The 25,845-nt window shown below is 37.2% G+C and overlaps 1 protein-coding gene across 4 annotated transcripts; it reads left to right on the forward strand.

Moving 5' to 3' along the window:
- The first annotated feature begins 1,476 nt into the window (after positions 1 to 1,476).
- On the forward strand, positions 1,477 to 13,878 carry LOC112190555 (protein RST1). Of its 4 annotated transcripts, none has more exons than XM_040514746.1 (25): positions 1,477 to 1,951; positions 2,086 to 2,367; positions 2,534 to 2,617; positions 2,778 to 3,057; positions 3,174 to 3,424; positions 3,712 to 3,892; positions 4,027 to 4,214; positions 4,354 to 4,454; positions 5,119 to 5,194; positions 5,815 to 5,946; positions 6,033 to 6,114; positions 6,541 to 6,628; positions 6,892 to 7,060; positions 7,389 to 7,519; positions 7,630 to 7,721; positions 8,192 to 8,283; positions 8,387 to 8,602; positions 8,693 to 8,770; positions 9,446 to 9,628; positions 9,807 to 10,703; positions 10,800 to 11,096; positions 11,642 to 12,292; positions 12,550 to 12,700; positions 13,057 to 13,175; positions 13,288 to 13,878. In XM_040514746.1, exons 1-25 carry the CDS (start codon positions 1,553 to 1,555, stop codon positions 13,648 to 13,650), a joined length of 5,583 nt encoding a protein of 1,860 aa, XP_040370680.1. In that variant the 5' UTR covers positions 1,477 to 1,552; the 3' UTR covers positions 13,651 to 13,878. The 4 variants fall into 4 exon arrangements, with proteins under 4 accessions (XP_040370680.1, XP_024185756.1, XP_040370681.1 ...); XM_024329988.2 differs by having other exon boundaries at positions 6,556 to 6,628; XM_040514747.1 differs by having other exon boundaries at positions 2,781 to 3,057.
- Positions 13,879 to 25,845: the final 11,967 nt, after the last annotated feature.

Genomic DNA, 25,845 nt, shown 5'->3' on the forward strand with positions numbered 1-25,845 from the left:
TACAGAACCCGAGAGTCAAGTATATGAGACCTAATGCACACGAAAGAAGAAAAAAGAAGACAAATATCGTACTTAGCTCAATAATTTAAAGTAAAAAGAGGATGGAGATGTATCAGAATCACTAGACAGACTGCATGTGATTTCCAAATAAACTGAGCTGAAAGTCAGTTTGAAGATTTGAAATGTGGTATTAGGATAATTAGATTTGACAAAAGTACATGAAAAAGTAGAGCTATGCATTAGGGCTACCCTTCAACTGTAGCTGGGAGTCTTAATTTGTGGAAAACAGAAAGTTTAATTACCGCATTACTTTACCAATTTATTTACGTAAATTCAATACTAAGCCACCTTATTATTCCACATAGATTAATTTAGAGCACTAAACTCACAATTAATTTTGTTTAATTATGTAAAACATGTATCACACCGACGCACCTAGATTTAGCCCACCGTACGCTATTAAATTCCTAATTCCGTCTTTACGTACTTGCAGCAGGCATATGTAGGAAGAAGATTATAGAAGCGAGACACTAAGAAGATTTAGCTAGAGAGACACTAAGAAGATTTAGCTAGAGGGAGCTAGGTTAATATATGCAAGAAGGAGAATAAAAGCAAATTTACGTACCTTGATTGAGCTTGGAAAGTTGAACTGTATATGTATGATCGATTGGTAATGAGAGAGTGAGAGATAGATAGACAGATAGTTCGATAGAGATTTCGAAGCCCTTATAGAAGCTTTGAAGGTTATTTATAGGGTTTTGTTTTCCTAAAGATATATTGGAAAGTTAATTACTCACGTAATATATATATATACTTGCCTTAAATGGTTAAGATCTAGTTTTTATAAGTTTTTTAATTTCTTTTTATTTATTGAGGATTTCTTTTTTGGATAAACTTTTAGACATTGATCGTCTAACTATCTATAAATTAAATATAAAAGAGGTTATTTTAATTTGTTGACAATGGGACATCAATCGTGGCACCCCTAATGGGGTTCCTACAACGCCGTTAACTCCAAGCCAATTTGGTGTCACTCGAATTTGGGTAGGTCGATGGACAACTATGGCAAAAACTCTTGGTTCCCTCGTTGCATGCGGTAGTCGCCAATGTTGGATCACGAAGGGAATTTGAATTAGTTTGGTTCATCCAGGTAAAATTCAGTCCAGAAACAAAAATTGAAAACAGGTTAAAGCTTTTCCATTCGTATTTTGTTTTAATAAACCACCACAAATCAGCATTGGCCTTGCATGTCCACACTTATTTTGTGCTGAATTAATACAATGCTCAAAAGCCTTAAACAACTAGATGCCAATGATAAATAAATAAATAAAATGAGAAAAGAAGAAGAAGAAGAAAAACAACATAATGCAATAAAAAACCTTAAATTAGCATTGGGCATTCTAAATGGACTTTTATACTAAAAGATCACAGGCTTTGACACACCCGAAAAAATACCCGGCCCAAGACCCATCTCCCAACGCCGTCGTTTCGTCTTACCGCCACCCCATATTCCTCTTCCCTCCCTGAAACGGTAACCTCATTGTCTCTCTCTATGGACTCCTACACTCCCCTACTGGAGAAAACCCGGGTTCCCCAACCTTCCCTCCAAAAATACGCCGTGATTTCAATCTTCTCGAAGCTCCGATCCGCCCCGAACTACCTAGACTCCGACTCCGAACCCGGAAGAGACGCCATTTCCCAGTGCCTCCACTCCACTTCCCCCGCCGTCGTCGATCAATCGGTTCGCGAGCTCTGCGGCATCGTCGCCGACGACGGCTCCAAAATTGATGTCCACCGCGGCTTGCTGGAGCTCCAGTCCGCGCTCGAAGGATCCGATTCGAAGTTCGTCGACCTGTTTGTGAAAGGTTTGGGGTTTTTGGTCCGGTTAGGGTTTCAGAAGAGCAATGGCAAGTGGTCTTTCAGCAACACAGAGTCTCACCCCTTGATTAAGGTAAAGGAAATCCATTATTGCTTGGAAGTTGTAGTTTTAGCTTAGGAATTGTGAATTGAATTAAATTTTCTAGCAGTGCTGGTAAATTAGTGAGAGGTTTTGAATTCTGTGAACTGTGGTGGTTGATTTTTTAGGTTCTTTCGTGCCGGAGCGATGTGGAGGCTGAACTTGTGCAGCAAGTTTTACTGTTTATGGCACAGAATAGGCGGTTGGGAATGGTGGAAGTATGTGAGTTCTTGAGACCGTTTATAAACTATTCGATTTTGAGAATACCGTTTTCGGACAAGTCATTTTTGTTTGCGAGACGCTTAGTATCAGCAATGGCGTCTCTTTGTTACTCAATTCCTCTTGATGCAATGCCTGTGCTTAAGTCGTTGACAGAATGTCTTCAGTACGTTCCGCACAAGAGTTCAGAGGTAAGTGTACTTGTGTGACTTGTATTGCATGTATTGGCTGATCCTGCCTTCATTGGATCATGGTTGGGGAGGATACTTTAAATTTCAGGGGATGATGAATTTGTGTTAAAGTTCCACTGGTTCGCTTTGGCTTGATGCTAATTAATTGATTCTTCCAAACTGTCAGGATTTCCGGAATTTCATATATTTAGCAGAATGTATGGTGGATGCATATACAGTGGTTTTGAGGCATTTAGCTGGAACTAGATTGGTATGTTTTTGGCCTTTTGATCTAATTTGTATCCATGTTGTCTTTGTGCAGATCGTACAAAGATTGTTTAATCATTCTTTTTCTCTCTTTTTCTTTTCTGGTTCATTTGCTTTTTTCCTTTTTCATTGAATTAAATTATATTTTTCCCTGTCCTTGATAGCAGCTGATTGCTGAGGCTCAACTCTGTGGTTTGGAACTGTTTGAGAAAATTATATCGATTTGCACAACTGGTCATAAGCACTCCGGTTCAATTGAGCCTCTAGTTGAACTGTCCAAGAACTTATTGTTGTCCCAGAAAGATAATGGGTTACCTTATGCACCAAAGTTATCATCAGCTATGCTTTCGTTATTTATTATCCTTGTCCAATCAGAGCTTGAGCATGAACAACTTTCCACATTGAAACTTCTGCACCTTCTCTTGAAGTGGAAGTATGGAAACGGTATGCTTGACAACACTCGTCTAGACAATTTACATGATTGTCATACTCATTGTTTTTGTTGCTGTCATGATTGTTATGTTTCTTTTGGTTATAAGCATTTTTTTTTTTTTGGGTAGAAAATGGTGTAGACAGAACTGGAGGTGCTATGAGCGAGGAGCTTTTGTTCATATTTCCTGTCGTTGGTCTACTGTCATCTCCTTCTAAACATGTCAAAGGAGCGGCAACAGATCTGCTTGTCATGCTAGAAAGACTTTTAGTAAGAGTTTTGGTAGCACCAAAGGATAAACCAGCAAAAGAAGCAGGGCATCCCTCTCTAAGCACACCTGGATCTATTGTGTTTAGAATCTTACAGCATCTCTGGTTTCAGGTGTATTTTCTTTTCTTATATCGGTGATTCTTTTCCATGTAATCTTGTTGTTATATCCAAGTATTCTGCAACTATTTATCTTATTGCTGTGTGAACGTTCTATGGTTCAAATTCATGGTTACATTGTTGTTCTTGTATACGTCTGAGTTTGTAACCCTTATTAAAAAAGAAAGAACATAATATTGGACAGATATAATTGTCAATGTATGTTGTGATTATTAATGCTTCTACTATAGGATTTTGTAGCACCTGATGATTGGAGTTTGATATTTTCTTTTGCTTTTCAGGATTCTTCTTCATTGTCCAGTTTGTTTTTAAAATTTTCTTCTATCAGTAAAACTAATGGCGAGGAGATTTATGATGTACCAAGATCGTGGGCTTCTCATTTACAAGAGTATACTCTATCGATTGTTGACAAACGAAAGTCCTCCCTACCTCTCTCGCAGACTCAAGAAATATACATAACTGGTAAACGTTCAGAAAGCAACTTCATTCCTCAAGTTTCTAAGCATGAATTCCTGGTAGTTATTTGTTTTGCTGCATTCGTCTTCGTATTACTTTCACTTACTTGATACTTATGTACTCCCCACTATTTGTTGTAGAGATGCCCTCGTTACTCTCTGCCATTGCTGGTCTTTTAGTGATGAATAAGGTACAGGGAGGCACTGCTCTAGATTCTTTGGCTGCTATTGCCACAATGGATCCTAAACTGGGAGCTCAAATGTTGCTGGCTATCCTATTTTACAATAACATATTCACTAGAAAAGATATAAGTCGCTTTACCATGTTGGTAAGTTTTCATTTGTAGTCTGAACTCTTTAATTTTTGTTACCAATGAATAGTTCCTTTAGGGTTTTTTTATTATTATTATTTTTTAATATATATATATATATATATTTTAAATTTACTCTATTTAACTGTATCTGCAGCCAAAACTTTTGACAATGCTTCCAGCACTTGCCTCTCAGTCTGTGATGATTCCTCTTGTAGTTCAGACTATCTTACCAATGCTTCATAAGGATGCGAAACCGTAAGTATGGAAATATTTTCTTTTTAGTTATTACTATAATCATTTAGGGGTCTTGCTCTTGCCTATCTGTTCTGGTCAGAAGGTGGCCTTATGTCAAAGTGTTCAAAGATTAATTGTTATAGTACTGGGTTTCATTACTAAAATGAGTATTACATACAGTAAGGTAAATATCCACAAATTTGCATGCTATTGTGCTTGATATTTCATTACTGTCTAAAGTATATTCTCTCTAAGGCATTTATATTTTCAAACATCCCAAGGACATCTTGAACGATACACTTGATTCTGAATGGCAAATTGGTTCAAAAGTGTCACATGTGTCCTTGGTGTCATTCTGGAATCTCAAGTGATGTTCATTATTGTTAATGAAAATAGCATCTATGTTAAGCTCTTCAGCAATCTTGAACCTATTATTTGCAGTGCACTTGCAAAAAGCGACACTTTTAAGATCTAGCTCTTTTCCTCTGCATTAAATTCTATTAATTGAACACAAAAAGTTGAAATTTTTTAAGTAGCATATGGATTACTCGTGCAAAGTAGTAGTTTTGAATTCCTAAACTATTAGATTTTGGGCTTTTCTTAAAGTTAATGTCTGGAGGAGTTTCTTTTTGTGTAATCTATTTTTCCCAAAAAGCCTGTTTTCAATGGTTAATTTAATTTTCAGAACTTTACATGCGACAGCCATTCGCTTGCTTTGTCAGACCTGGGAGACCAATGACCGTGCCTTCGGGAGTTTGCAGGTAAAATTCCTTTTCCGTTGTTCATTATATTACTAAATCCATAATCAACTTGAGTGTTAATATGGTCATGTCAAAATCCATATTCCGTCATGACCTTGGAGAGTGCCAATTTCCGAATTAGGTGTCTAGCAGACTCGGGAAACAGTAGAGCACAATTGAATGCCGGGGGGCCTAATGGGGGCTCTGTAATTGCATGCCAGATCTTGCTCTAGTTGCATATGTAGTTGATGAGCCGGTCTGCATGTTTGGAAATTTTTGGCCCCTTTGATGCTTCCAGAAGTAATCTTAATCTGTTTCCAAATTGCATGTAATTAGTAGGTCTTTTATGTGATTATTGACATTTTGTTCCAACTTTTAAGTCTTACAAACAGTGTTGGAAAAATTATGGGGTTAACAAACGAGTAATGAAGTTGAAGTGGAAGTAAAGGGATATGCTAGTTGAAAGATTTCTTCTACTTCATCATGAATTCATAATGATTAGTATTTAGATAAAATGGTTACTGAATCCTTGACTTGGGAAAAAATATTTCTGATGCCAAATACCACTTATTATGTGCGCCTGCTTTCCTCTGTTTCTGCTAATTTGTTCATATTTGTATTGTTTCTTGTCAACATTTTAGGGAGTGTTGGTTCCAAAAAGGTTCACTGACTTAAAGGCTGAAAGAAATATATGCATCAGTATGGCTGCATCAGTTCGGGATGTTTGCAGAAAAAATCCTGATAGGGGAGTGGACCTCATCTTATCTGTCTCGGTATGGTTTATCTTGAAGCTGATTTCTCTTTGTTTTGGCTAAGCATTCAGCTCTAAGGTGTCTTCTTTTTGTCTTTCAATCAACAGGCTTGCATTGAGAACAATGATCCGATTATTCAAGCTGTTGGTTTTCAAAGTCTTGCCCACCTTTGTGAAGCTGACGTAATTGGTAATCCTGTTGTCTGTAACCTTATTTGTTTCGGGTTCATGAGCAAATAGAATTAGTCACCCCAACAAGGTGTAGTTTCTTGGGCATACTCTGTTACAAAGTTTCTTTATACATGTCAATACTATCATGTCATCTTAAACTTCTGCGGTAAGTTTCGCCTATCCTCCTGAGAGTCATCCTCTGCTTCATGCTCCATTTTAAAATTGTGATACATAATTCTTCAGTTAACAATGGGCATGTTTAGTTGGTCCAGAAACTTTCATCAATATCTTCTTCTCCTTCTTGGATTAAAAAGTGATACGGACTAAAGTTGATGGGCATCAGTAAAATATATCTTTTGTTATTTTTTGGTGGATTACAAACATACTAGAGTTGCTTTCCTAGATACTATTATTTAATTTAGTAGTGAGTTTAAAGTTCTGTCAGCATCTCCTGTCTCAGATTTTTACACAGCCTGGGACGTCATCAGGAAGCATGTTCTGAACTACACTGTAGACCCAAATCTTGCTCAGAGGTAAGCATAAGATTGTAGTAAGCTTTAAATTGTGGGTCTGCTGACTATACCATGATTGACATAATTGTTGGCACTACCGTTAGAAAAAGGTAATGTTAGAGGTTGTGCTCAGTAATCAATACATGTCACAGTTGGTTAATTGTTCTCCCTTTGCCTTTTTAATTCTGTCTAGACATGGTTAAATTCTGATACTGTTCAAGTATAGTAAGTTATCTCTTTGAGTTTAAAGATACCCTGCCCCTTTAACTTCTGCTTAATGGCAGCCTTTGCCTTCTTCTGAGGTGGGGTGCAATGGACGCTGAAGCACATTCTGAAGCCTCAAAAAACATCTTGCAGATCTTATGGAGTGTTAGCATCTCTACTCATCCTGGTCTGGAGACACAGTGGGCAAAGGCAAGGGCCTCTTCCTTTAAGGCCTTGGCTCAATTTGAGGTAAATTTGTTTTTTTTTCCTGAATGGCTGCTTATATATACAAATACCTAGGGTAGTGATTTGGCATTCCCCTTTCAGACTTGCTCTCCACTTTTAACTACTTAAGAGGGGAGTCTAAGTGTTAAAATATACTCAAAAGTGGAGTGCTAAAATCACTCCATATATATATATATATATATATAATGACCTATTCCAGTTTCAGTGACTGCTTACTCTCATACTGGATTGGTTGGCGACTTATCTTATAACAGCTATCTTATTACATATATTGTTTTTTGGCATTCTTCTATGAAATTTTTTTTCTTTATGTTATTAAATGTTTCCCTAGGTATCACATATTGAACAAAAAATTCAAGATTTCAAGAATAGGAACCTGGAGTTGCTTTCTTGTGAAGCAAACATTACTGTACTGAATGCCATGGAAGAACTTCTGGTCAAGATAATAACATATGAGCACCTGTAAGCAACATAATCCTTTAATAAACTATCGTTGTAGCCCCACATGTTACTGATACTGCCCCCTTTTCTTCTAACTCTTTCATTTCTCATAAATGTTTTAAATGAATTAGCACAAGGCGAAGATTGGTTAAGGAGAAAAGAGTTGCAGGAAGTAAGATCGAGAAGCTGCTGGATGTGTTTCCCCAGGTGATCTTTTCTTCAGGTATCAAGAGATTGGGGTCTTTAATGTTCTTTTATAAACATACCAACATACTAACACTTGCACACACAATCACGGTTGCTTGTTTTGTCTTTATATATATATATATATTCTTTAATGTTTTTATTTTAAGAGGTCAAGGTCCTTTGGCTAAATTTTGCAATGCTATGTCAAAAGAGATACAAAATGAATAATGTCAATCTCATGGAATTACTGGACTTTACTCGAATCTTGAACTCAATTATAAAGGTTCATTAAACAATGAAACTGTGTGCAAATATTATTATTATCAATCACTTAATCCACATGTTAGTTTTGTAGGTTACTTCAATTTTATTAAATCCATATCAGTAATAGTAGAGGTTATAATTGATGATAATTTATCAAACTTGATCATTCTGATTTGCTCTTGTTATTTGTGACCTGCATAGCATATTTGTATCTTCCTCTGAGAATGGACAGTTCATTTGCAGGGAAACGAAGTGATGCAAGGGAGTTACCTGGTGCAGCCTTGCTCTGTCTTTCCTTTACTCCTAAAGATGTGAACACCCAAGGGCTATCAAGGGTAAGATTGTAAATCAAAATATTCTTTTCTTCATAGTGCTTCGAATCTTAATTAATTTATGTCTTCCGGCTGTCCTTTGAATCTTCATATTTTTTTGGCATAGGGATTCCGAGATATACATGGTGGATATGAGAATGCTCTGGTGGAACTAGCTTCCTCCCTTCAGCTCTCAAGAAATATTTTTGTTGCCCTTATTTCACTGGAATCATGGAAATCCTTCATGCGGCGTTGGCTGAGGGCTGATATCTTGTCCTTTGATGCTAAAGTGTCATCTATCGTCTTGGATAAAACCACTAAAGCTGCTAGTGACATTCTAAAGGTTCACTGTATTCTTTGCTTTAATAGATATACCCTCTATTTTTCTGAACCAGTTCTAACTTTTATCATTTTATATAATTATGAAATGCAGAGTATGATAAAAATAGCAGAAGGGGCTCTTCCTAGATCTGCTGAAAACATCGCACTAGCTGTTGGTGCCCTTTGTGCGGTAAGATATGTTATGTGAAATCTTTATGTAAATTTAATGAGCTTACTGCGCTGCAGAATTATTATTATTATTATATATTTTTTTGAAATTAATTTTTTAGTTCAATGGTGTTTGTAATAGAACCATGAGGAATAAACTTTATCATCTTTGATTTCCCCTAGATGAAACATCTAATAGAGAGAATATATTCTACCCCATAGGTCTTGGACATTTTGGTATTTGATCAAACAAAATAATAATTATATTTATTGATCAATATTGTTAAAAATAATTCATGTTGAGCTGCTCACTTTTAGCACCAATTGACTGGTCTCCAGTTTAAATTTAATCCTAGTACCCCATTTTTTGTAGTATAACATTATGCACAAAGAAGCAAAACTCATGCATTGAAAGTATACTAGATGAACACCTTAAAACTGTGGCATGATATTAGAATGATCTAAAGGATTGGAGTAAGGAAGATATAGATTGATCAATGGACATCACTATCCAATTAAACTAAAGCTTCAATTTACTTGCCCAGAAAAGCAACAAAGAAAGAAAGAAAAGGTAGATTACTTACTGATCTTCATTGTCCCCCGTAGTTCTGACCTATTCTTTCTTGCCAGGTTTAAGTTATTACAGTAATTAGTGGCTGTTTACTCTGCCCAGCCTTAAGTTTTGGCTCTTTGTCAGGTCTTGCCTCCGTCTGCCCATACTGTTAAAGCAGCTGCTTCAAAATTTCTATTGAATTGGTTGGTCCAGCCTGAGCATGAACACCGCAAATGGTCTGCTGCAATTTCTCTTGGATTAATCTCAAGTCGCCTACATGTTACTGATCATAAGCAGAAGTTTGAGAATATCGCGAGACTTGTTGAGGTACGTAGATTTATTTGATGCTATTTCTTTCTTTCTTATATTTTTAATATTACTTCTGTTCTCCTCACTTTTCCTTGCCTCTGATCCCAGATCACACAAATACTTTGATATGATAAATATGCATTAGAATAGGTTTGTATATCTGGATGTCATTTTCACAGATATTGCATGCCTTCAGGTGATGCGTAATAGCAAAAGCACCCTTGTGAAAGGAGCCTGTGGGGTTGGCTTGGGGTTTTCTTGCCAAGATCTTCTTACCAGGGCTGATGCCGCTGATTATTCTAGCACGGAGAAAGACTCAGACAGGATGTCAGAAAGGGACTTGCTTGGTGTCATAGTTAAGGCGTTATTACGTATGATAAGTGATATCACTCAAGTGGCTCCTGATATTTTGGAAAGTCTCTCTGCTTATTTCCCACCTAGCAGAGATGATATAGGTACAAATATAATTTCTGAGTTGTCAAATGAGAACTGTGATAACTCTCTAGAAGATAGCTGGGGTATTGCTGGACTTGTTCTTGGTTTGGCTAGTTCTGTTGGTGCAATGTACAGAGCTGGGGCGCATGATGCTATTTTCAAGTTGAAAGATGTAATGGTATCATGGGTTCCACATATGAATAGACTGGTTCAAGGTTCTGGTTCTTACTCTGGGGGTTCTGAGATAGTTTTGTCAGTAGGATCTTGCCTTGCAGTTCCCATTTTAGCAGCATTCTGCCAAAGAGTAGAATTGATGGATGAGACTGAAGTAAACCATTTAGTAAATGGTTACAGGGAGCTCATTTCCGACTTACTGTCTGTCAAAAAATCTGGCACTTTCTATCACAGCTTATTGATGGCATCATGCATAGGGGCAGGCAGTCTTCTAGCCTGCATACTGAATGAAGGGGTGCATGCTATTGAAGTTGAGCGAGTAAAGGATCTACTAGAATTGTTCAAAAAATGCTATTCTAGTCCTTACCCTCCTTTAGTCCATTTCGGAGGGATGCTTGGAGTTGTTAACGCTATGGGAGCAGGTGCTGGGATCCTGCTTGACAGGCCTCCGCTAACCTCAGTGCAGGCACCTTTTGAACAGAAGGTACAGTTATTTTACAATTGCAAGAAAATATATACCTGTTTTTTGTCGTTGGATTCTTTGTTTGCATGTATATTGACATCTTGTTTCTTCTGATAGGAATCTGGCTATGTCATGGGTCCTCTACTCTCAAATCCTGCTTGTGAGCGGCATTTGACATCGTTGATGCAGGATATATTTCTTGTTGCACAGAAATCTGATGATCATCAATTGCAACAGTATGCTTCATGGGCGGCTTCATTTCTTCGAAATCATTTGTTGTCCAAGGATGTTGTCAATGTTGACAATAGTCTTAATACTGATTCAGGTGGTTCAAAATCTGTTTCCCAAAGTTTTGCAGATGACAGTTTAGTTATGAAGCTTTCTTCATGGCTAATGCATCTCAACTTTACTAGGGTACGTTTCTTGCTACTAGTTTTTCTGTGGTACTTCTTTCTCAGGCAGTTGTCTTCTGGATGTCTATTTGTTTTTGGCTTTTTGCACGTGTACTTTTTTCTTTCTTTTGGATTGATGTGCGATATGAGTGCTTTTGTTGACTTATTTTAACTGTTGATACTACTAGACATTTATTCTCATTGATCTCTATATATGTGACACTGTATGGTTGTTAAGTAAGGTATATGAAGTCTTAGATAATTCCCATTTAATGGCTTTATTCTGATTTTGCACATGGGATTTTTAATTTACTTATACAGCATAATGTAATTACTTCTATGATACTACATATGTGCAAATTTGAGCAATGGATACACTGGATTACAGTTCCCACCTCCCCTCCTCCCCCCCCCCCCCCCCCCCCCCCCCGCTTTTTCCTCCTTCCTGCTCTGAGTCGAGTTTTATGTGTACACATAAAAGAAGATTCTGTTCTTGTTAAAGTCTTTTTTTTTTTTTTTTTCCTATGCGTCTTTCACTCTTTCTAATGTATTAAACTATGATTTCAGACAGGTAATGTCGCTCATGTTGGCACAGTAATAACTGTAGTAAGGTGTCTTTCACAAGCTCCTAGATTGCCAATGTTGGACTGGGGATCAATCATTAGACGTGGCATGAGATATGAGGCACAGGTTGTGGAGATGTTACCAACAGAATCATCATTCCAAAAAGGAATTCTTAGGGAGGAGTGTCTAAAGTTCTCATTAGCTCATGCAAATAAATTTGACCAACTCCTAAGTTTCCTAGATGAGCTATCTGACTTGTCCAGATTCAGTACACTAGAGTGGAATCTGCAATCTTGTGTTCTTAACCATCTTGCGGACCTCATAAAAGTATTCTCTGGTTCCAGGCTTGAAAAACTATTTGATGATCTCTGCAACTACTTTACTTCACGTCAATCATATGACACTGATGAGACGAGTTTGTTAAGGATTTCATGCTGGAAGGGTCTGCGCAAGTGTTTAGACGAGGCTTCTCTTGATTCTCTCGAGTACATATCCAACATAGAAAAATGCATGGAGGTGCTGTTTTCCTTGTTACCTGCAAGGCAATTGGCTGCTGTGGTAGGAGTAGGTCAGTTGAATTCTATAAAGGAGTGGTCTGAGGCAGTTAAATGCTTAGGAAAGGCTCGGAAAAGTTGGTTGGCGGATTTCCTACTGGTAAGCGTATGCTGATAATTTGTTTCTATGCCATGCTGTTTCTTCAAAAATATATTAATTGCTTGTTGTTGAATGAATATGCTGGTCAAGAGAATTGGTCTGTAAATTTGGTAGATTTTGTTTCCTTAGAAATTGTATCTCGCTCTGGTAATGTGTCAATACAGTTTCATTTTTGTTGAAAGCAGATAAGATACAAGAATACAAGTTGACTTTCTGTCACATACGTGTTCAGTTATATAATTACATTATCCTCACAGGTTTCACAGGAGGGCCTGCAACAAAGAGATGGCCAGCATCTAGGAGTTCTGAAAAAAATTCAAGCCAAATCTAAGCTAGTTAGAATTGGTTCCATCCCTTTGACTGAGCTGGGAAGACTAAAAGCTCTGATATTGAATATTGAATCCGATGGTTAGTATTTGTTTCTTTTCCGAACAGTGATGGTCCTTTTCTATAATATATTCATATATTTTACTTTTCAGTGACCTTATTTTTTCTTATAATGGTAATCTCCATATAGAAACTAGTGCCTCTTTGAGAACCATTATGTAGGAATACCAACTATACCCGTGTTATGTTAAACAATTATAAAGTAGACACAAACACTTTAAAACAGTATGGATATCATGGTGTTTCAACAAATTCAATCACCTAGCACACCCTGCCTTTCTCACCCTAGTACAACTCCTATCATATATTGTAAGAAATCACGTGTATGATCTTCCCAAGCTTTATGTAATTGTATCCTTGATGTGGATTGTTTTCAGGCATATGGGACGTGCTTGTAGAAGTTGTAGCAGCTTTGCAACATGCAGAGGGAAGTATCAAAAGACAGTGGCTCATTGATGCAGCTGAAATTAGCTGTGTATCAAGTTATCCGTCCACGGTAGGTTCCCTTCGTAGTAGATATTGAGAATTGCATTTGCTTTCCTTGTCTGGTAGCTTGAATTTCATGTCTATTTGTTATTTATTTGAAAACTGACCTTCTGCTCGTATAGGCGTTGAAGTTTCTTGGATTGCTTTCTGGTAGCTGGAGCAAATATATGCCATTTCTTATTTTGGACCAACAAACTGTGCTGAGTGATTTACCAGTCACCCTTTCTTCGCTTCTCTCAAACTCTAGTTGGGGAGGAGTCGTGGAATCTGTTGTTTCCTCTCTTTTTGCATCATTGGAGCGCATTTACAATTGGACCACACACGAGGCACAGGTTAAGGATATGCCGCCTGACATGCAACCTATCGATGAAAGCGAGAATCCCATGGCTGGTTTCCTATTGCGCGTGATGCATTCTACCTGTGTAACCTTGAAGGATTACTTGTCTCTTGAGAAGCAGCTTAAGCTTGCCAGTATGGACATATAGTGTTTACTTCACCTTACCGACTGTAAATAGTGTAACATTTGTTGGAAGCTCTGAACCCAAACCTTTCCTGCTCGGCTGCTCTTCTATTCTGTATTGGATGTATTACTAGACATGGGAGCTACTAACCCCATGATTTACTAATCTTAGTTAGGATAACCAACTATGGACTGATTGTCGAATATGTTTTATGTTAGTCCTTGGTAGTATATATTTCTGATTTCCTCGTAGTCACTTGCATTAACAAATTTTTTTCATGACTAGAGCTTCGAGAAATTCAAATTGGAAAAACCGAAGGACCACATTGGCCTGACAGTTTAATTTAACTACTTAGTCCTCTCTCATCAAGAAACATAGAGTAAGACAACAACTTAAGCAATCAAATCCGCATGTACAGGCGTAACCCGTGCATATTTACATGTGCTAAATCTTGTTAGCACTATTGTATTTGACGTACTTAAGCATGTTTTTCTTTGTTCATTAGGATTAGCAATCGAACAAAAGTTTTAGAGAGATCAAAGACAATAGATAATATGGTGCAGGGACTCAGGCACCATAGCCAGCATACAAGACCCTCCTTAGTCCTTACTGAAATTTTTGTGCTCTTGCCAGCTCGACCTCTGGTCCGATTCAAAAGCATCTCCAAGCATTGGCTCTGTCTTATCAACAACCCCAAATTCTTCCTCCATCTCCGCTGTCTTCCCCAGTAAATCCATTGCCTATTCTTTCATCCCTCTTGATCTTGATAATGACCGTCGAAGTACCCATGGAAACCAAAGTCTATCTGACTTTGTAGCGTGTGGTTCACCCAACTGCAGTTCTCTTAGCTTGGTTCAAAACCTACATGACATCATGATCATCCAGTCCTGTACGTAATGGCCTCTTCTTATGTACGTTGTCCCCTCGAAGAAACACATACGTAAACCCCCATACTATTGCAGTTTTTCCACACTAGCTTATTCCTCCAGCTCCTGCTGCTTCTGGTCAACGACGTATCCTCCTCGGTCAGGCTTCCAAATCACCTCATTACAAGGTGCTCTATTCCCTCAGATCATTAACGGACCGACCAGAAGGTAAGTATGGCCTTGAATACCACATGCATGAAGATATAGTCATCTGAGACTCGAAGTTGGAGACTCGAAGTTCTTCTTTTGGTAGGCTACCTCATGTCAGCTACGACCAAGGGGTATCAGTGATCAATGGGTAGGGTTGAATAATGAGATCTCGTACTATCACATAGATGAAGAGCGTGTCATACATGCTTTTACTCCTCCTCGATGCAATTCGAATTGTTTAGTTATACATATTTTCAGGAGTCTCATTGTGGCGGGGCCATTTGCATCTTATATATTGATATCTATTTTTCGCGTATTACTCAATTCCAACCTCCAAGTGTTGGAGATGGAGGATCTTGATCCCATATTCACTTCCTTCCCGCCGTTTTCATACCGCAAATAGAGATTTGTTATTCTCTTTCTTACTTTACTCGAGAGGAAATTGAAGGAGATGAAAGTTAGCCCTTGTTGCTGCATATTCGTGATAAAGTGATCTCTTATAATCTGAATATATAGCAACATCTTAAAATCTTTTGAGCTAGCCAACTACCAGGCCTGGTGTTAATGATTCCAAACTACGAGTTCAGCAACAGAATTATCGACATAGGGAGACTTTGGCTTGTGTATGATGGAAGTTATCTGTTTGCTGTTGTAAGTCTAACGGCAAGGAATGTTAATTCCTTAATCATTCTATACATGTATTTGATATTTGACATCATTGAAATATATATCGCTGAACTTTATTTCCATTGCTTATTTCAGTTTGGATTAATCCTAGTTCTGCAAGTTAAGCTAGCATCGGTCATTACAACCTAGCAACTACCAAGTAGCAATGCTGCATGTATATATTCCACGATGAAGTGTGTTGTGTTGGGACTTGGGAGCATTCTAATTTCTATGTGACATGGATTTCTTCTTGCCCTGTATTATCAGTGGAGCCCTTCTTTGTTTGCTCGAATGTAATTGTGCTGTGGTGTGCTATGCAAATTGGGCGTTAATTCTTTGGACTTGCTGCTAGCTTGTTGTTTCTTTCCGAAGGACAAACTGGTTGGCTTTAGTCAATTATGTATGATCCTTCATTCCTTTGCTTGTTAAATTTCAATATGCATGGCTTATTTGCAATGGGAGCAGAGGCCATTACAGATCCTCTCCTAAAGCAAGATATAGGAGCATTTTAAATTTTTTTTTTTTATATAAATAGAGGATTATGCGATATTAGCTCCTCTGCAATAGCCGATTTGGGGCGTCAAGCACCCTCCCACATCCCTGAAGGGAAGGGAGCCATCACAACCGGGAACCCACCGCCCATCTCGAGGTTATACAAACACGAGAATTGACCCCACTTGTATAGTTACTGACTTGACATGGTTTAGTACTTTAGTACATTGAGAAAATACTATGGCGCGCGGTTAACTTGGAGTATATATGTAATGGTATGTCGAAACATATTAATCTTTGATAACATCATGCTTTCTTGAAATTCTTACCATAAGCTCACTATTTATACTAGAGCATACTATTTGGAACGTGTTTCAATTGATGGAACAACAAAAACTCCAATGATTTAAAATTTTTGATAATCTTATTGTTTTATGAATTCGAAAAATCGTAGAAAAACTTTGCATTGTGATTTTTGAATTCCGTCAGTTCAAAAAGTGCTTATAAATAAGAACAAACGATTCTGGTCAAGTATTGTGTGCTATAGTCAAAAGTTTTGGGTGACAAATTATGGTTGTGAACAATTTTTTTTCTTTGGGGAAAAAAGTTATGGGGTAAAGGATAGCAAAGGTCGAGCCGTACGTCTCCTTCAAAGGCAGAAGCATCTGCTAAGGCACCGCCATCTCCAGCAAAAGCACTATCTGCTAAGACGAGAAATTTTTAAAAACGACCACTTTTATGTCTTCAAATTGATTTATAACCTAATTTTTTAAAAAGATAAAAAATGACCTTTTAGAGAGATAAAAAAGTCATAATTATTCCCGACTTGTTCATTAACATTTGTACTTCTCTTATCGTAGAAACTAGAAAGCTTCACCGTGTATAGTCTCTGCTTGCAATGAAGAAAAATAGAAGTGAAGGCAGAGAATTTGGAAGTTAAAAAAAAAAAAGCATTTTGATTAGACATAAAAGGAGATCACGATAAGGAGTAAGCAAATTACTAAAGTACTGTAGGCATATGGTTAGAATTCAATTGTGTTTTGGATAGTATGACGTGAACAATTTCTCAATCAGCATGTTCAAATGATGATTCAATTTCATATTATGTTCAAATCATATTCAACATATCTAGGAAATCTTTTCAATTGGACATGTTAAACCCCTCCCTTGATTGTTAAAAGACTCCGTAAAATAAAAAAGAACAACAATATTTCTTATAACTAAATTGATTCAGGTCACAAAAGTAGAAAGAAAGAGGAAGATACATGAAAATTGAAACTGGTTTTAACCTGAGAGAAAGATTAAGACAACGAACTTCTTTGGCGTTCATTGGAGAGAAGAAGCAAACAATGATGCCAAGATGATGGAAAGGTCTTTTGTTAGAGACAGAGAGATTAGTGTTGCTAGAAAGTTAGGTTAGAAAGAGATAAGGGGACTTTTTATCTCTCTATAAGATCGTTTTTCAATTTTTTAGAAAATCAGGTTATAAATCAAATTGGAGACCTAAAAGTGGTAATTTTTCAAAATTTCTCTGCTAAGATAGAGAAACCATCTCAAGATTGATGCTCTACAAGGAATCCACAAGTCTCATGTAGTCGCTGATGTCTTTTGGTTGTTGAATCAAAACTATGTTTGTATTTATTATGGTTGTATGAACTAAATAAAATATTAGGCTTGATTCTCGATTAAAAAAAAAAAAACAAACAAAGCTTTCATTCTTTCAATGTCGTTTCGTGAGACTGTATTTTCATTGCAACAATATGTTGCATGGACAGCTTTGTTTCTTCGAAATCATTTGTTGTTGAAGGATGTTGTCAATGTTAACAATAGTATTAATACTGATTCAGGTGGTTCAAAATCTATTTCCCAAAGTTTTGCATATGAGAGTTTACTGTTTACTTATGAAGCGTTCTTCATGGCTAATGCATCTCAACTTTACCAGGGTACGTTTCTTGCTACTAGTTTTGCAGTGGTACTCCTCTCTCATGCAGTTTGTATAACAATATCAACACTATTTGATGAGGTTCTCTTGTGTCACAAACCTACCATTCATTGAAAATGATTTTTAGAAAGTGATCCAAATGACGGAACACTTAAACCCTTGAACAAATATTTTTAATGAATTTTATTATTTTCCAACTTTAAAAATTATATATATATATATATATATATTAGATTGAGAAATGGCAAAAGAAAAATTAAATTGAAATTTTTGAGTTTCAAGACCCTCAATAATGGGTTTTTGTCCATTTACACCATTTTTAGAGATTTTTTTCCCACTTACCCCACTAAGTTTTTTTAATTCCCTCTTACCCAAAACACTCTAAGGAGGTATTCCCTAATACCCCATTAAGATTTTTTTTTGTTTTTATTATTTTTTTAATACCATTTTACCCTCACCTTTGTTACTTAGAGAGAGAGAGAGAGAGAGAAACCATAGGGGACTTCGCCGGATTCCGGCCAATTTTCGCCGGAACCCGGTCACCGGCCGCCGGATTCCGATCACCGGCTACCACCCACCGGAAAGTTTTTTTGCCCCCAATAGACGTCTATTGCCTCCTAATAGACGTCTATTGCCTCTCAATAGACGACTATCAGCCATGTATTGCCCCCCAATAGACGTCTATTGCCCCCCAATAAAGGGGTAATAGACGTCTATCAACCATGTATTGCCCCCCAATAGACGTCTATTAACCATGTATTGCCCCCAATAGACGTTTTATCAGCCATGTATTGCCCCCCAATAGAAGACTATCAGCCATGTATTGCCCCTCAATAGACGCCTATTGTCCCCCAATAGAACTTTCGGTTGTCACAATATGAATTAATCTCTCAAAATTTAGACAAATAAAACTTTAATAAAAAAAAAAAGATTACATCATTTCAATAGACATCTATTGGAGGGCAATAGACGACTATTGCCCAAAAAGCTCATTTTTCCATTTTTCTTCCCTTTGGCCTTCTGCCCCAATTTTACCACCAAAAAAAAAAAAAAAAAAAAAAAGAAATTGATTTCTACACCCAGAGAAAAGCTCTGGGCACCAAATCATCGTTGTTCTCCACAACCGGCGCACCAGATCAAGGTTGTCCTCTGCCATCGGCCTGTGTCGAGCACTGGAGAGCTTGGGTCGAGCCCTGAATCTCACCGAAGATGACTGATTTGCGGCGGGCTGCAGTCGAATCGAGGCAAACTCTTTCGCCGGAGATAACCTTCTGACCTGCGCTCTATCCCCAATCGGATCAGAGATTGTCAACGTCGTTGTAGTGGTGGCTGTGTCGGCGGAGGTCACCAACCCGTGGACAGTGGCTCCGCTGCCGAGGACGAAGATGGTGACGGCTGTACTGTTCCCCAATCGAATCTGAGAGAGAGAGAGAGAGAAAGAGAGAGAGAGAGAGAGAGAGAGAGAGAGAGAGAGAGAGAGAGAGAGAGAGAGAGAGAGAGAGAGAGAGAAGTGAAGGAGGGTTGGTTTTGGTGACCGGCAATGGCGGCAACGACGTTAAGATGGCGACGAGGAGGAGGAGGTCGATCTGGGCCTTGAGCGTGAGGGAGGAGCGGGGTGAGAGAGACAGTCAGTCGTGACTGGTGGAATTCCTGCAAGTATACAGGGTGGATGTAGTATAGTAATGGAAGAGAAGGGGTTGTCGTTCCCACGAGGATATTAAGTCAATTCACAATATGAAAACCTAAATTAATTAAAACCAAAAACACACAAAATAAGAAACATGAATCGACTAAAACAAACAATGACTCAAACTATCACTTATGATTTTCACGGTTTTGAAAGAGTTTATGATAATGGGAAAATTATTCGAAAACAGAAACTTAAAATGTAAATCTAAATAAATTGAAATTGAGAAGAGAGTCTATAATGATTAAAGGTAAGAATATGATGATGATGAGCCTAGGGTGTCGGAATCAACCACAAGCAATCTTATCTACGTTTTGAACCAACCAATGAATTCTTTCGTTTCTTTTGATAACAATTCCCGTATCTAAGTTCAGGTACGACACTTAGACCATAGTTTTCCTTAAGTGTATGATTCTCTCCAGGTACGGCAGAGGTCGTATATCCTAGCATGCAGTTTATCCAGGTACGGCATAAATTTAACACTTAGGACTCATTACGTTATAGAAAACAAGGGAATCATGCAAACCATTACTTCAGGTACGACAATAATGTAATTCACAATTCTTTATCTCATGAAGCTAATTTGAATTATATTGCAGGTACGCCTCAAATTCATCCTCTGATAACTAGATGCAAAGCCCTAAAGGTCGCGAATCAATAGAACTTTAACATAAGCAACAATTCAAGCAGAGATTAAGAATTTATCAAAAAGAAACTATTAATCCATCAATTGAATATCAAAACATGTAAATAATCATGCTAGGGCCTCATCCTAGCCCTAGAAAAGGAGTTTAGCTACTTAAAACTAAATAAAACATAGGAAAAACATAAAAAGAATGGAAAGGGAAAAAGATGGGGAAAGATGGATGAGTCGTCTCCGCTCCTTAGGTGTCTTCAATGTGCTCCCGAGACTCCCTCCTCATGTAAATTCGTGCTCCCTTATATAGGAAAGATTTCTGCTCATCTTTGGCTTCAAGTTTCCTTGTAAGACTTGGATTTGGATTCCTTTCTTCATTTGGAATGGGAAAACCTTGAAATATCTCATGTAGAAGTAGGAATACATGTATTCTTGAATCCTCATCTGAATTAACTTCCTTGAAACATTAGGATTGACGATCTTGTGCCGCGAAACTTGAGTTCTCCACGAATGGTTGTAAATTCCCGAGCAGGTTTCCTGTCTGACGTATCTTCACTCAAATAATCATAACTTTCTTTAGAAGTATCGAAATCGAGATCCGTAAAATTCTACAGAAATTAGACATCCGTAGCTTTCCAATGATATAAAGATCATTGTCTGATTCGATCTGGGTAACTCCCAGTAATTCGGTGAAGTTGGATGTTTTGCACAGACAGATTCTGGGACTTGGAATTGCACATTGCCTTTCAATCCTAGTTAGCTCATTTTGGCTTCTTTTTCTTCTTTCTATGGAACAAACCTACAAAAACACTAAAAGATGTAAATGAATCATAAATAAGGAGAACTAAACATAAAAACCAAGATTAAGAGGCATAGAAATATAGGAAAATATGAGCCCATCAAATACCCCCACACTTAGACTTTGCTAGTCCTCGAGCAAAACAAATTAAAACAAAGACTAACTAGAACGAACACACAAAAATAAAAGCAAAGTTCCTAATCCTTCCAATCACCTCAGAGAATCAATCTCACATTTATAGCATCCAAATAACAACAATCATCAAAGCAGGTCCATAAGAACTTTCAATCGAGTGCTAATAAATTCCGATAACAACCATGCTTGTGTAGACAGCGATAAATCAATATAATTTTCCACAACCCAAATAGACACATGATAATCAGCTTTAACTCCAAATCTTACCAGGGATTTCACTCACAATGAAGCACTCAGATTTTCTTGGTAATTCTACTCACTCATGTTTATGTGAGACGAAGGATATATAAAAGCAAAATAGCTCACATAAATGTTAAGATGGAAAAGCTTTTTCTGGAAAATAAAAATAAAGAATGATCTCATGCAAGAATATCTATCACCTAAATTATAGAATTGCCCCATAGGCTCACCTCTTTGACTCATCTCCACAAATTGCCTCACACTTTTCCTAGGATCATAAAGGTCTTTGTTCCGGTTGTAATGGGGCTAAGGGTTTTGGCTAAAAGAAATGAAAGATAAAAGAATTCAAAGGTTCTAAGAAATCAATAGAGCACAAATAATTTGAGACTCAAGATCGCCAAATCCTCATAGGTGTCACACTTTCACTTATCAAATAACGAACATGGAAGGCCAAATTTGAAATTTCATTGTGTTGGACCTTGACTTCACTTTAACCTTCTTATACTCCAAACCACACTCCAAGAAATCTTCAAGATAGGGCTCTACAGTTTGTGGTTCTCAATTCTTTCTTTTTTTTTCATCTGCTTTCTAACCATAGAACAATGAAGACAAAATATGTACCATAAACTCCAAGTTTCAATTCTTGTTTCTTGGTAGTTGGTTTCACGTCAACTTACTCCTCTGTTCCTAACACACAGCCTCATTCTTTTCTCTTTTTCTTTCTGTCACTTTCCCAAAGCAGCTTTCGTTCTTGCTTTCATATTCCAAGCTTAATGGGCAACCTTCTTTCCGAGCTCTTCCATTGTAATGTCAAAATTGTTCCTTTCTTCTTCTTTTTTTTCTTTTTCTTTTCTTTACATTAGCTCTGTTTTACGCTGAAACATCCCATATCCAAGCTGCTGCTGCAGGTTCATGCTCTAGACAATAGCACTTAACTTCCTTCGAAAAGATTAAGATGTGTCCAAACTTTTTCTTTCTCTTTTTTTTTTTTTCTTGTTGTCACTATTCAGACACACCTTTGCATTTAAAATTACTTCGACAATGGTAATTCCTTAACTGAAATTTAGAAGTATGACCTGCAAATTCCACTTTGCCTTCAAGTACACATCACAACCCCCAAACTTGTTTTCTTCAGTACACATTCTTTACTCCAAAATTCCTCATATACATCTTCATAGTGCTCCATCAATTTCTCAGAACATAGGTAGATATGTGTTTAAGGGTGAAGGGTTGGGAATATGTGTTTTATGAAAGAAAAGGCTTATTTTGGCTCAAAGGGCTATATATCTAAGGGATAATATAATCAGGAATGGAGGCTATTTGGCCATGGTGGTGATGATCCTAATTGCCTTAATCCCTTCCCAAAAATCATGTGAATCAATATAAAGTCTCGAGAGTCATTGAAGCAAGTTCTAGGACAAAATAATGAGATCATACCTATCTAACAAGAAAGATCATAGAACTATGTAAAGCACTCTCAAGAATAGGCAATAGGCTCAATACTCACATGGGTTTTAAGTCTACACTAACCGTCACATGTTTCTCTAGATCACAAATTTTCATATTAACAATGGCTGTTGTGTTTCAAGCATGATTACCATAAGAGAATATTAACAAAAGATTAATGTCCAGACCTAAATTGATGCTTATCATATTCATCAGCTCTAACAAAAGATTAAATTCACAAGTTCTCATCCTAGGTGTTGGAAGAAACTAAAGCAAAAGACTCACAAAATAACAACTAAACGTAGAACTATTTTTTTTATTTTTTATTTCCAGTATTTTCTACTAAGATATATATTCTACCACATGTGAAGCTAAAAATATAAAAACAAGAATCTAAATTCCTCCCCCCAAACTTAAGTGAGACATTGTCCTCAATGTTGAAAATATTAGCTAGCAGTAATGCATCAAACAAGTAAGGGAAGAAGCACAAAAAGTAAAGAAAAGAAAAGAATAAGTTTAGAGCTCCCTGGATGTAGACGAAGAGGAAGAAAGGCCAAGACATGCTCCAAGTAGAAATCTCCATAATTGTTGAAACTTAGCTCGCGGATCGGACACTGAAGACAGAGGTATTTGCCCAAAATGTATCGGGGCTCATTGCAAAGCAATGAGTCTCGTAGCTCTCGTCGAATCACATAAAATCGACATATTACATGTCAAAAACGGACACTTCTGCTGCAAGTTAGCAGAACCCAAATTTCACTGTGAAAACTAAATTTTTTTCTTTTTTTTTTATCCGAGATGCCCAAAATATCCAAAATAGTAGCTTCCTTGAAATCGCAGCAGCAAACATCCTACTTATACAAGAATTTCCAATTCTCCAATCACTTGTCTTGAGTATGAATTGCTTCCTCCTTTTTATCTTTTTCTTTCGAGACCACTTCATGTTTTTCCTTGCATTAAACTTTAAGTAAAGCATCAACGATTGTAAAGGAGGTGGCCAAGGAGGTTGAAGTGATTGTGGGAGGAACTCATCCTTAGAATTTGAGGGAAGCTTGGGAACACATATGAGCTCAAGTCTTGGAGCTGGAATAATGGGGAGAACGAGCTTAGAGGGTAAAGAAGGGAAAACTTCGCAAATTTGTTGCTCCACAGATGCTTGAAAATTTGGTGCATCAACTACCACAGTGGTGACTTCATCAAGAGCATCCGATGTATGAGTTCTCACAACCTTTTCAAAAATAATTTCATCCTTTGGTTCTTCATTCTGTTGCTTGTCAGCACATAACTCCATAGAAACTTTAATAGAAGGAGGATGAGTGCTCTTGGTAGCTTGATCATCAATGATTTTTCTTTTCATGTTTGGTTCAAAATATTTATCTTCGTCATTGAGCTGAAAATCAATTCTTTCTTCTGGTTTAGTAGGAAGCATTATGTCCTCTTCCTCCCGGGCATTAGCAAGCCGCAAAATTTGAAGTTCAATTTCCGATAACGTTTTTGCAAGTTTTGATTGCCTTTCTTCAAGCTTTGATTGATCCTGTTTAAGAATTGCAACCTCTTGATCAAACTTTTCTGATCTCTTCAATAGCTCAAACACCATCTCCTTAACAGTAGGATCTTCTTGCTGATAAATTGGAGCTTGATAAGATGATGGGAATTTGTTAGATGGATATGACCATTGTGCGGTTTCATAATATGGATTTTCAGACCATGAGTAGTTAGAATGATCTCCCCATCCCAAATTGCTATTAGATGGTTCTTGTTGTGGCCATGAAGGAGCATCCCATGAAGACGAATTATTTCCAGACATTGAATATGTGTTGCAGCGGTACACTTGCTCAGAATAATACCCAGGGAAAGCCATGAAAATTTATTCTTTGCAGCTTTCACAAAAACTGTTCTGTTTTCCGCGTAGATTGAGCACTGTTTGGTATTTTTGAAATTTCTCTTAGCTCACAGCTCAGAACAATGATCTTCTTGGAGCGTTGGAAACTAGACTCATGTAGCTTTCCGGTGATGTATCACACTCCTAGAAAAATATGAAAATATCAGTTCGTAATCAGCTTTGCAAAACAGTTCCAGAAAGTAAAAGAAATAAAAGCTGGTCTGAGTTATTTTATCAAAACCCCCTTTTTTTTTTTTTTTTTAAGACTCCAAACACTAAATAAAATTTTGATAAACAAATCAAACAACTAGAATTAAAGTAGGAATCCAATATTTTGAATTAAACTAAATTATCCCCGGCAACGGCGCCAAAAACTTGGTGGAATTCCTGCAAGTATACAGGGTGGATGTAGTATAGTAATGGAAGAGAAGGGGTTGTCGTTCCCACGAGGATATTAAGTCAATTCACAATATGAAAACCTAAATTAATTAAAACCAAAAACACACAAAATAAGAAACATGAATCGACTAAAACAAACAATGACTCAAACTATCACTTATGATTTTCACGGTTTTGAAAGAGTTTATGATAATGGGAAAATTATTCGAAAACAGAAACTTAAAATGTAAATCTAAATAAATTGAAATTGAGAAGAGAGTCTATAATGATTAAAGGTAAGAATATGATGATGATGAGCCTAGGGTGTCGGAATCAACCACAAGCAATCTTATCTACGTTTTGAACCAACCAATGAATTCTTTCGTTTCTTTTGATAACAATTCCCGTATCTAAGTTCAGGTACGACACTTAGACCATAGTTTTCCTTAAGTGTATGATTCTCTCCAGGTACGGCAGAGGTCGTATATCCTAGCATGCAGTTTATCCAGGTACGGCATAAATTTAACACTTAGGACTCATTACGTTATAGAAAACAAGGGAATCATGCAAACCATTACTTCAGGTACGACAATAATGTAATTCACAATTCTTTATCTCATGAAGCTAATTTGAATTATATTGCAGGTACGCCTCAAATTCATCCTCTGATAACTAGATGCAAAGCCCTAAAGGTCGCGAATCAATAGAACTTTAACATAAGCAACAATTCAAGCAGAGATTAAGAATTTATCAAAAAGAAACTATTAATCCATCAATTGAATATCAAAACATGTAAATAATCATGCTAGGGCCTCATCCTAGCCCTAGAAAAGGAGTTT

Source organism: Rosa chinensis, chromosome 2 (genome assembly GCF_002994745.2).
Source record: "Rosa chinensis cultivar Old Blush chromosome 2, RchiOBHm-V2, whole genome shotgun sequence".
Taxonomy (NCBI): domain Eukaryota; kingdom Viridiplantae; phylum Streptophyta; class Magnoliopsida; order Rosales; family Rosaceae; genus Rosa; species Rosa chinensis.

Excerpts from the sequence above, each read along its gene's own strand:
- LOC112190555 (XM_040514746.1), top strand. The coding sequence starts at position 1,553 with ATGGACTCCTACACTCCCCTACTGGAGAAAACCCGGGTTCCCCAACCT. Across the intron at positions 7,520-7,629 it reads ATAATAACATATGAGCACCT|CACAAGGCGAAGATTGGTTA; the intron begins GTAAGCAACATA and ends TAAATGAATTAG. Across the intron at positions 8,284-8,386 it reads ACACCCAAGGGCTATCAAGG|GGATTCCGAGATATACATGG; the intron begins GTAAGATTGTAA and ends TTTTTGGCATAG.